At 37.5% G+C, this 12,856-nt stretch overlaps 1 protein-coding gene across 1 annotated transcript in view; it reads right to left on the reverse strand.

Moving 5' to 3' along the window:
* LOC122808480 (zinc finger protein 91-like) overlaps positions 1-12,856 on the reverse strand; it is a 1,038,194-nt gene that overhangs the window by 176,425 nt on the left and 848,913 nt on the right. The window contains exon 5 of the mRNA XM_044079437.1: positions 5,639-7,194. Within this exon, the coding sequence (XP_043935372.1) occupies positions 5,639-7,194 (1,556 nt within the window). The remainder of the gene's footprint in view (positions 1-5,638; positions 7,195-12,856) is intronic.

Raw genomic sequence — 12,856 nt, forward strand, 5'->3', positions numbered from 1 at the left:
TATCATCACTGTAGCAGTAGCTGTAGCCGTAGACACAAGAGTATAACAAACAGACACACTCTTTAAAGATTATCTAGACACTTGAAAAAGCACAGTAATGACATGATTCAGAAAGGGCTGTCTAGACACTTGAAAAAGCACAGTAATAACAGGATTCAGAAAGGACATTCTTTCTGAAGGCAAACTGACATACACATTTCTCAACCTGTCAACAAAAGCCAGCATGTACTTCAACACATGAGCCTATTAGTTCAAAATTCTGAAAACTAAAATAGAAGAAGATTCTCTTCCCACACCCCTCAAAAGGAGAAATATTGGCAATGATCAAAATGTAGCTAGCTGCTGGAAAAGAAACAGAAATAGCAGATGGGGTGAGACCCGGGATAAAAAATCAAATGCTTGTTAGACTGAGGAACTTTATGAAATCTGTCTGCTTTTTTATGGACAGAAGACTGACTGTCAGGATTATTGCAAGCCAAGTCAAAAGCATCCTCCAAGGGTGGCATAACAGGAGAATAATGGGCTATGACATCTTAAAGAACAGGGAACATCCACATGTTCCCGCTGAAATAAATTATTCATTCTGGACACAGTCTCAGCAAAGGAAAATTCCTCTACAGCAGAAACTGAGGAATCACTCTGCCTAGAATCAGACTCAGGGACATGTGAAAAAAACATAGATTAAGCTCTACCTCCATCCTTAGAGGATTATGACAAAGACAGACTGATAAAATATCCTCAGGAATGGTGGAACAATGATTTAAACTCAATTTTCCCTGCTGTTTCACAGGATTCAAAACCTACGATAAGCCCTTAGCCTATTTAAGTAAGTCATCTTTATTAACAGAAACATTGTTTTCAAAAGAATTATGTCTTTTTTTCCCTTTTTTCTTGGGGCATCCCTACATGGAGACCAACTGAAGGCTGGAATCTCAACCCAGAAACTAGGTCTTTTACCTCAGCCACCCAGGGAAGAATTGCCTGAAGAAATTCCCATGACCAAAAAAGTGGTTCTCCCATGCCCAGAATGAACACCGGAACAGCTGCAGACAATATGAAAAATCCCAAGTCCACAGTGGCAGTTGAGACTACACCAGAGGGTCCTGGGAAGTCAAGCATGTGGTCTGAGGCACAAAATGTGGCCACTGCAGAGTCGCCTCTAATGGCTCAAGCAATGAGTGAGCCAGCAGAGCAGGCAAGGGTACTGCAGGAGCTTTGTTCTTTATAGGTGCAGCAAGCGACAGAAATGTGGAACCACTAAGGGAATCAATGTTCCTGCTAAGAGAGAAGCCTGTTCTCAGTAACTGAAGCTGGAAGAAGTGGATCAGAAGGCAAGTATTAACTCAAGTGTTTACAAGCACTGCATATACGTACTGTCCCCCCACAACAGACCCAAAAGTCACAAAGGTGAATGTACAAACAATACACTTTTGTCTCCAAGTATAGTGGAATGCCTTTTCCATCATAAGAGAAGCTGAAAGAAGACTGCTGGAAGGTAAGTTGTCAAGAAGTGTACACAGGCATTACACACACTTTTCCTTACAAATGTTGATGTCCTTCGACTATAAACATAAAAAGTACAAAAGTAGCACATTTTAAAAACAAAAAAGTACCCAAAGCAGAGATCATTAGCCTAAGCTAAAAATATCCTGTGTAATGAGACATTTCCGGTAAAAAATAAATACACTATATTTAAAGAGACTGGTACTATAGCTGAAAAAATGAAAGAAAAGAAAAAATCAAAATCTTGTGTAGAATGGCTCCCCCAAAGCATACTTAACTGCCATTAAGGGAAGACTGGAGCTGACTGTCAATCCTTTGATACCTAGCAGGAGTGTTCTTTAGGGTAGCAAGAAAGTTGAGTACTTTTGGTGCCCAGACTGTTGCTTCCTCTCTTTAGAACTTATGCCACAGCAGCCTGGGTACAAGTTTGGAGAGTGGTCAAGAATTATACCATGGGCAGGATATAAGCCATATTACCTTAGTCTACTGCAGCAGTGATACTAATGAACATCTAAGGACAGACAAACTTTGAAGAACCCTGTAAAATGGTTTGCAACCATTCATTCAAGGAAAGGTTAGCATCACAGAACACACCAAAAGATTATACGTAAAAGCATGCTGAAGTTGTTAAGTGGAAGAAAACTATCAACGAGAAACTAAAAATTACACCTACTGCTAACATAGCAAGCACTTCCGCGATACCAGGTCAAGTCTAAATTCTGCACAACTGACAATAAACAGAGCAGCTGAGACAGCTCCCACTTCCGTTTTTGGGATCAACAGTAACTGAGGAGACTGAACTATCTAGGAAGCACTAAGACTAGACACTCAGACCACCATATGGTATGACAACGTAGTGACTAACATAAAATAACAAGAGATAAGTTAAAAAGACTGGAAATAGACACCTGGAGGGAGGTTAATCACATCACCCAAATGTTGCAGAGAAGTGATAACACCCAAAAATGTGCAAAGTGTAAGTACAGCTGTAAACAGCTAGGATGGGTCCACACTCTTCCTAACAAACTAATGGAGGACAGAGTGATACTTAGCACATTTTTATTCATAAAAAAAATCAATACACATGTGAAACTGGTAGAGGTAAAACTCTAGGGCAACTACCAGCTTGGAAAAAGAATAAACTGAACTGAGAAGGTAGAAGTAGCACACACATGATTTTAAAAATTTACAGATCAAAATAAGAAATAATAATCCTTACATCGGTCTGCATTAATTGGAAGAACGTATGCAAACTAGGTCCGCTGCTTATTATAACCTCATTAAAAACAACAGTTCTGCACAGATATAGGTCTACACTGGTGATCAAATGCCCTACAATTCAAAATAAAGAGATGCAGTATAAACAAAGAGCATACCAAGAAGCATTACTCTGAATAAAAAAAAGACCTACAACCTCAGGGATCAAAAGGGATGCAACCTCAAAAGTTTGTAAATTCTTCAATGAGACTATCTCATTGGTTTGCAATGTCTGAAGTATCATGGCACACTACAACAGAAATATTCTGGACCACTATGGCTGCCTAAAAATATATAAAATAGGTTAACATCAATAATGTCTGAATATGGCAGTAATACTAAAGGTCAGACATGGAGGGCAGTAGCTTCATGCTCCATGAGGCTTAACAAAATAGAGTACAAAGAGTACAGGGATGTGAGGAAAGGTTCGCAAAATTCCCCCAAAAAAATAGTACTTAAAAAATTATATATATATATATATATATATATATATATATATATATATATATATACATATATACATATAGAGAGAGAGATGGATCTATATATATCTACTGCTCTCTTTATACATGCATACACACACACACACACACACACATATCTATATTTATATAGATACGTGTACATATATATATATATATATATATATATATATAGTTCTACTTTCAAATCTCGAAATACTGAAATACCAAATTTCAATATCTCGAGACAAGAATCACAAAAGTGCAGTTGTTCGAAACTGCATAATAATAAAACTGAGTATGCCGAATCTGAAGTAGTTGTGGTGCGGTCCGTTGTGTATAGTATGCTGTCCCTTTAAGATGTAGTGGTTTCAGGGATATAGACTTGGCAACAGATGTGTGGTTATGTGCGGAGATTCAGGTAGGTGTGAAGTATGTAAGGATTTTGGATAGAAATGTGTTTTGTTTTACTTTGTTGGGAAGTTTTAGGAGTAGGTTGGGGTAGGTAGGTGATAGTGTTTGTGTGTGCAAGTGTTGAATGTAGTGATTTTTGTATATGCATAGTGTATGTGTTTCTCGCACGTATAGCTTTGACAGTATGCAGTGGAAGTGTAGGGAGCATAATGGTAGGTTTGCTGTTTTTTTCCTGGTAGTGTGACCTCGGAGTCGATACATATGTAAGTAGTGGGGGTGGGGGCCACAGCCCACCACATGGGTGCAGGGGGAGGGGGTTCGCCTCCCTGCTTAATAGTAGATTACTAGGATTTTGTTGGTGTGTGGGTCATTTTGTTTTTTATGATGTAGAGGGGAAGGCTGTGTTTGTATTTTAACAGAACATCTCATACTGAAAATTCTGTATTATGAACTTTCAATATTGTGAGGTTCGTTTTTTTAATCTTTCATTGTAGTGGATTTTCGTGATTCTTATCTCAAGACACTGAAATCCGGTATTTCAATATTTTGAGACTTGAAAGTAGAATTCTTTCTCCCTCTCTCTCTGTATATATATATATATATATATATATATATATATATATATATATATATATATATATATATAGGTGGGAACACTTCACAATGCTGAAATCCTGAAAGATTAAATTTCATTTGGCCAAGACCATATGATCGAACTTTTGGAATCCCAACATTGTGAACAGACATCTGCATACAGTGCGGAATGGGAGATTTCCCTTTTCCTCACTGTAGTGCGATCTCAGAGTTGGAATATTTAAGTAGTGGGGTGTGGGGGTGCAGAGGGGCTTGCTCCCCTACAGAAACATTTAAATTGTTTTTTTTTTTTGATTTGTTTCAGAATTTTGATATTTCAAAACATCAGTCATATGGTCTCAATCATATGAAATTCAATGTTTCGGAATTTCAAGATTCTGAAGTGAATCCATATTGGTCTATGTCAGATGATCGAGTTTTCAGAAACTCAAAATTCATATGGTTGAGACCTTATGATTGAGTTTCCAAAAACTCGAACATCAAAAAAAAAAAACAAGCCCCTCTGCAACTCCCATGTGGGGGCACCCCCTGTTTATTATATATACCAACTGCAAGATTGCACTACAGTGAGGAAAGTGGTAAATTTCACGATCCACACTTTACTGCGATCTCCATTCAAAAGCTTGGGGTTTTCAAAAACTCGATCATATGGACTCAACGATATGCATTTCAAGTTTCTGAAAACTTGATTAACTGATAGGGACCCATCCATACATGTACACATATATAACTATATAATTAGCTAAGAAGTGGTGCAAGCAGACAGGACACCTACAAAAAAGAAGTAATACATTTTCAACAGTAAAATTGTAACTGTGAATTGTTCTTAAAAGCCATTGTTCTTCCTCTGAGCCATGCAAACATTTCAGTGGAAAGTAGGAAAAAAACATACAGCTACATTTGGCTGAAAAATTATGTACAAGACTTTCTATACAGTAAAATCTTTTAAAGTTTATAAAGGGTGACAATAAAAGGTAAATCCTAATTTAAAATTTTTTTCTCTAGTCTCTCAGAACTGCAGATCATAAGCTTTTTTTTTGTTTTAAAATTTGGGAGAGTATCTTTGAATGTACAATTTTACATTTCAGTAGCTGAAAAATATGTATAACAGGCAACAGTGTAGATGAATAACGAAGAGCTGCACTCTGACTTTGCTAAATGCAGTGATTTAACTCACTTCATAACATCTGTAATTTATTAGAACTGCAATATCACATGATTGCTGATTGTCTTAAAAATCTTAATGATCGTCAAATTCTCAAAAGCCTGGATATTGTCTTGGCATTTTACCAAGCTGGAAAAACTCCCAGTACTTCACTTTGATGTGAAAACATCACAGTCAGCAAGAAGATATTTCTTTTTGAGTGTGGGGGGATATAGTCTGTACAAGAACTGCTAACAAATTATGGAACTAAAGAAACCACTATTGTAGTGTGTGACTTCTGATGGTACTGCAGGGCATCTTTCCGTTTAAAACTCTTTCCACATTCATCGCATTTAAAAGGCCTTTCTCCTGTGTGAACCCTCTCATGGCTTGAGAGCTTGTCCTTCCACCTAAAGCTCTTTCCGCATTCAGTACATTTATACGGCTTCCTTGTTGTGTGAATGTATCGATGTCTGAGAAGGTAAGCTTTCAATGCAAAAATCTTCCCACATTCATTACACTTATGAGTTTCTGATCCTGAGTGAATTTTCTGGTGTAACTTAAGGTGTGGTTTAGTACTGAAAGCTTTATCACATTCAGTACATTTAAAAGGTTTTTCTCCAGTATGTACCAGTTGATGATCGATGAGCTGATGCCTCCATATAAAGGTTTTTTCACATTCATGACATTTAAAACGCTTCTCTCGATGAACAGTCTGGTGTCTGTACAGAGAAGATTGACCTTTGAAAGTCTCTCCGCAGTCTGCACATACATAAGGTTTTGCTCCAGAATGATTCCTCTTGTGTTTAGCCAAGTATGCTTTGGTTGCAAAACTCTTGTCGCAGTGTGTACACTTGAAAGGTTTCTCTCCGGTGTGGGTTGACAAATGACCTGTAAGTTGAGTTTGCCATCTGAAACTTTTCCCACACTCAGGACACTGAAAAGGCTTTTGTCCACTATGAATTCGCTGATGCCCAGCAAGGTAAGCCATTGTTCTATAACTCTTACCACATTCAGAGCAGATAAACTGCTTTACTTCAGAGTGATTACGCTGGTGAACAATGAGATATTGTTTTGTTGTAAAACCCTTCCCACAGTGTGAACAAGTATAAGGCTTTACTCCAGAGTGACTCAAATGATGATTAACAAGATCCCGTTTAGCTAAAAAACTTCTTCCACATTCCACACATTTATAAGGTTTTTCTTCAATGTGGACCCACTGATGCCTGTCAAGATAGTGTTTATTTGTAAAAGACTTGTCACATTCAGTGCACTTGTAAGGTTTCACTTCAGAATGGATCTGCTTGTGTGTATTAAGATGAGATTTACTTGTAAAACAATTTCCACATTCACTGCATTTAAATGGTGTCTGTTCCATATGTACCCACTGATGGCGTGTGAGTTTATCCTTCCACCTAAAGCTCTTCCCACAAACATTGCATGGATATGGTTTTTCACCTGTGTGTATCCTCTGATGGCCTAGAAGATGGTGCTTCCACCGAAAAGTCTTACCACAATCAGAGCATTCAAAACGTTTCTCATCAGTGGAAGGTTGCTGATCATCTTCAGTAGGACCAAGCCATATAAAACACTTCCAGTCACTGGCAGACTCCAAACACTCCTCTGAGGTAGAGTTTGCATCACTTGCCTCATCCTTGGGAGTGGACATATGATCCTGTAATGTGTGACTAGATAAGGAATCTTGATCTGGAAAGTTCCTCTTACATGCAGTACATGTAAAGCACTCTCCTGCAAGGCTCTGATGGAGTGTAGGCACTTCTGACTGCTGAGCCTCCTTCTTAACATCAGCACATACAGGCACTAGAAGTAGATGAGAAAAAAGATGCTTCATTGTTTTAGCGATCCACAGCACATCATCTTAAATTACAGATCTGACAAAGACTTGCTCTAAAAAGTAATATGCAGCTGAAATATAGCCATTAAGTGGTATACAATGTGTACAGTATAACAACGTTTCACAAGTACCACAGAATGAAACAAAGCTTAAGTTCACTCAGATCCTCCTGTTTTCCTCATCTTCCCTACCAAACAAGAACCAGCCAAACACTGCAAACATGTAAACATTTAACTACAAACAACAGCAATTGGTCTGAAGACTATGCTAGTACAGCACTTTACGTGTTAATAAAAAGGTGGATTTCAACTGCTTTCAGTGACTATTGTTAATCATTCACAGTCTATTTTCTCTTGCCCTCAACCTTACTAAGACAACTACTTCACTGATGGGTTACAACAATAATTCACTGTTTCCACTTAGCAGCACCTCTGATAACTCATTCTAATTCTGCATTCTTTAAATTTCACAAAACATGGCTTTGTTTAAACTCTGTTCCTATCTCCCCTTCTCATACTTATACCACCCATAAAGTACATAACAGTTTCTTAGTTCTCAAGCTTACTCCACTCTCTTCTAAGCATAAGCTGAAGGTCTTAACCTTTTGCATCATATGCAAGCTGTCCTCTTCAGTATCACATCCACGCTACTGTTTTAAGGAAATGTTAATAACAAGATGCAACACAGAAGGTGACAGTCCTGTACAAAAACAGATCCATCTCCTGCTGTCTACTGACATCACACTAGCCCTTCATATAGTCGATTTGTTCTTCTGGCTCAGTATTACAATCCTCATTAGCTATGCACACTCTTCTTTTCATATCATGTGAAAAAAACAATATGCCTGTCTATACCCCAAATGCAAAACTTTTTTTCACTAATACACAAGCCCCAAAGCACTTATCCTACATGTGAATTACATAACAGTAATGTCCTTTATCACGCACACCCTGACAGTTGTACTACTACAGAACACAGACAATACCCAAAAAGACAGTCTTATACAGATTTGCATCATCAACCAGCAATAAGTTCAGCCACCATGACATGCTACAACTGGTTTGTGATTTATCCCCCCATTTGCAGATAACCATATCTCTCACCTCACATCCCCAAGTATACATACCCAAAAAAATGAAAAACGTACAGTAAGCTAATGAAGAGCACAGCAATCTGCTTAGCCTGATAAATGGACCAAATAATCATGTGTACAAGGGACAACACCATTTCAGTCAGCCCAAAAGGCAGATGATCATGGAAATCAGACAGCCGAGCCAAATCCTGACTCACAGAAACATTTCTGTTTTTTGTTAAACTTAGTTGGGTGTGTGGGGTAACTGCCTGAAACAGTAACCTGAAAGACAAAGCACCCAACTAGCTGGGCCAAAAGCCTATCACATCAAGTCCAAATCACATGCACAGTCAAAAAGGTCAAAATATGATCACAATACTTTTCACTCTGGCAGTGGGACACAGCCAACCAATGTAAATATATTACTGACTCTCTTCAATTTACATTTGCCTTATTCACTCTGCAGTAAACTTGTTTTGATACATTTCATGAAACCCATTACAACTTAACTTTACCTTGTCCCATAGAGACAAATAAATTATCTATACAGTGTATAAACACTGAGATCAACAAAAAAATACTGTAGAAACTTTAATTCTCTCTCATCCCACAATGATTTTTTGTTGTTTACATAATTAAAAAAACAAGCATTGCTTATATTTATTGCTTATGCAGGTCAAAATTTTCTGAACAGAAGTAATACTGGAAAGCCAAATGGTACAAACAAGAAACAAAGGACATAAAATTACACTCTTGTGTGAAGGTATGCAAGTATTCATCCTTATGGTCGCATGTGTTTGGTCAACAGTTTATGATCAGCTAAACAGCTGGTTGACAAGTAGCTAAGATCAAACAATTCCTTGGGTTGGGGAATATGCCCTTACCCAGTGTTTGAGTGATCTTGCAGTTAGTATCGGGGGGCTTGCTCCCCTGCAAAAAATGATGTTTGAATTAATTTGTTTGCTTGTTTTATTTTTGCATGTACTGTGGCTATTTTTAGACACATGTACTTGCTTGCCGACATCCACGGTTTTGACGTAAAGACATCAATGTTTAGCATGTTGACAATTGGTATAACTGATATGTACGAATACACACACACACACACAAAGACATACAATTGTATGAACACATACTGTACAGGTGTGTGTGTCTCTGTACACACACACACACATATATATATATATATATATCTATATATATATATATATATATATATATATATATATATATATATATATATATAAATACACACACGCACACATATATACTCTATAGGGACATACTCACATACACATGGACACATATGCAATAATTTGTGCCGTAGTCTATTCGGTCACAAAATTCACATTGCAGTAGAGGAATCAACAGCTAAGTATTCTGAAAATACTGTAGCAAGTTAGAACCACATAGTAACCAGTACTAGTGCAACCTATCATCCAAGATATAAGCCAGAGAGATAAACGGTCACTAGAACTGCTTGGAACCAGAAAGACAGTCAGCAAAGATTTGCTTTGCTTTTATCAACTACTTCTATTAGCTGGTGCATAATATAGACAAACTGGACACTATCTTTATTAATATAAACTGAAAAAAGGAGTGAACCACACTGAGGGTCTGATTACAAAACAATATGCTCAACATTTAAGACATAGCTTATCTAACTCCTCACTGCAGGTATGCAAATAAGGGAACATGCAAGCCCTTATGGATGGTACTATAACTATGCTCAATTCCAGTGCAACTGAGCACCTCACAATGCTCCATAAAATGGAGCACACCAGAAATGTATTGCATGCTCCCACAGTAAATTAGAGGAACAGGCATACAATATCATTAGTGTAAATTTCCAACGCATAATAGCCACACCAAAAAGGGTGACACTCTACTTCAGCAGAGTCCTATAATAACCATATCTAGGTTTACAAAGAGAGAGGAGAATGCTGTCCCCTAGGGAGCATCCCCAGTCTGACTGTATTCACGATATGGTGCAGCAAGCAAAGAGATGTTTCCCCCAGACAGACAGAGGCATAGGACAATACAGCACCCTTCCCCACCCCATATGAGCTATTTGTCATGGAGATGCAGCAATCAGATGTACCCCACTCTGGTCCTGTTGCCTGTGTCCTTCTTTAGCTAAGAGAACCATGTTCAAATAGTAATACACCCGTCCTCTAGAGCCCCTTTCTCACCAGCTATTTTTTTTGTTTTATACCCACATGCATTTTAGTCATGCACTGGATCACAGCAGAAAACCCTTTGCTAGCGTCACTGTCTAGGGGTGGGAGGGTATTCATTGTAATGGCTTTACACAGTTACTGCTGCTGTCAGTATCTTCAGTGCCAGCAATGCCATCAGCTGCATACCCTGAGGTCTGATTCTTTTCCATGGGGTCCTTCTCTGAGTATTTTCAGGAAGGGGCTCCTAGAGGGTCTGAATGATGTTCTGGTTGCAGAGGGCAGGGTGCATGCCCTCTTTTGATCTATGGCCCCCTGGAAAGAGTTTACCTTGTGTAGGAATATCCTCTGAGTGAATGTGGTGCAGTTTGGATAACCATCCATAACATATTTTCAGCCTAAACAATACAAAATACACATGAAAATCTTTGTTTAATATGTGGCAACAAATTCTAAATTAATGTTTTCTGTTTTTAACAATCAGTACTAAACATCTAGTATGACACAAAAAATACAATTTTATATACCCATATATACATATATATATATATATATATATATATATATATATATATATATATATATATATATATATATAGGGGTGTGTGTGTGTGCGTGTGTGTGTGTGTGTGCGCATCATAAATGTATGGGTCTACTTTGCATGATCGATCTTTTAAATGTTCGACTTTCATATGGCCAAGACAAAATGATCGAACATTTAAAAGTTTGAACATGTAAATACATAATTAAAACAAACAAAAAAATTAAATAAATGTTTCTAGCAGGGGGGCAAGCCCCCCCCTACACCCCCCACACCCCCCGCTATTTAAATATATCAACTCTGAGATCACACTACATTGCGGAAAAGGGAAATCTTCCTGTTCCTCGCTGTATGGAGGTCTCCATTCAGACCACCTGAACTTTTAAAAGTTTGATCATATGATCTTGGCCATATGAAAGTCGAGCTTTTAAAAGTTTGATCATCTGAAGGGAACCCATGTATGTATGTGTATAGATATAGATATATATATATAGATATATATATATATATATATATATGTGTGTGTGTATATATATATATATATATATATATATATATATATATATATATATATATACCTGTGTGGGACTTATCTGTGACCAGATACCAGACTGAATACTCTAAGTATTGCATGCAATGCTCATGAACCTGCAGCAAGACAGATCTGAAGGTGGCATTAACTAAAATCAATGTTATATCATTGATGTCCTAATACACAGGTGGGAAGGAGATGGCTGATGTCTGTAGGGGAAGGCAGACCTCAAGAAGCTGGGCTAGCTCTCAGGCTCTTGCAGGCAGGAATCCCAGAAGTAATGATGGCAACAGTAAATACTAAGATGAAAATCTGATTTTCAAGTGGGACTCAAAAACATTAGTCTGTTTAAATGTAGGTGGAAACTAAGGGAATCAACTCAACAGCTAAAGAGAATGAGACTTCATAGTTTGTAAACTCATCCCTCTGCACCAAATATCTAGACCAGAAACATGATCTGCAAATAATATTAAACCCAACTGTGCTATGTGTACTACAGACAAAAGTGTCTGTAAGGTACTCTACTGAAATAATGGAATATATAAATAAATATATACAGTGTGTATATATATATATATATATATATATATATATATATATATATATATATATTTCTACACACACACACACACACACACATATATATATATATATATATCCAGATATACACACACACACACACACACACACACACACACACACACACACACACACACACACACTTACTTGACTGAAACTCATTTGACTGACAACTAGTACTTGCAGTGGCAAATAACAGGGATATGTCCCCTTCCCCAATGTAGTGCGACCCTGGAGTTAGTATATATAGTTAGGGGTGGGGTGGGGGGCACTATTTTTCATTCAAATCAGACTTCTGCTCTGCTCTCCCTTTTACGTTATGACCTTTATCATGATCTTCCCTTTCATGTCACACCTTCCATATTTCCCCAGTACATGCTTTCTCTCTCTCTTGCAATACTACAAGTTATCTGATTTTCTTTGTATTTTCCCTTTCAACTCCACTTGTTCCCCTTGTTCTTTTAGAATACTTCATTTTAAAATGTAACCTAACAAAACAGCCCCTCTTCCTACCAGAACACCATTTCTCTTGCAATAATTATTACACTTTCCTTCCCTCTAACTTTACTTCTTAATTATCACTTTTCCATAATTTAAACACATTCATTATCTGAAAGCAAAATTTTAAAATGCTTCTTAAAAAGGTGCCACATTTTAAATCTGTTTTTAATTCAATAGTTTTTATTTTCACTCCTTACAGTTTACACCCGAGGCAGTCCTCATGCAT

The sequence above is a fragment of the Protopterus annectens genome, chromosome 8.part0 (genome assembly GCF_019279795.1).
Source record: "Protopterus annectens isolate FY-2018-M chromosome 8.part0, PAN1.0, whole genome shotgun sequence".
NCBI lineage: Eukaryota > Metazoa > Chordata > Ceratodontiformes > Protopteridae > Protopterus > Protopterus annectens.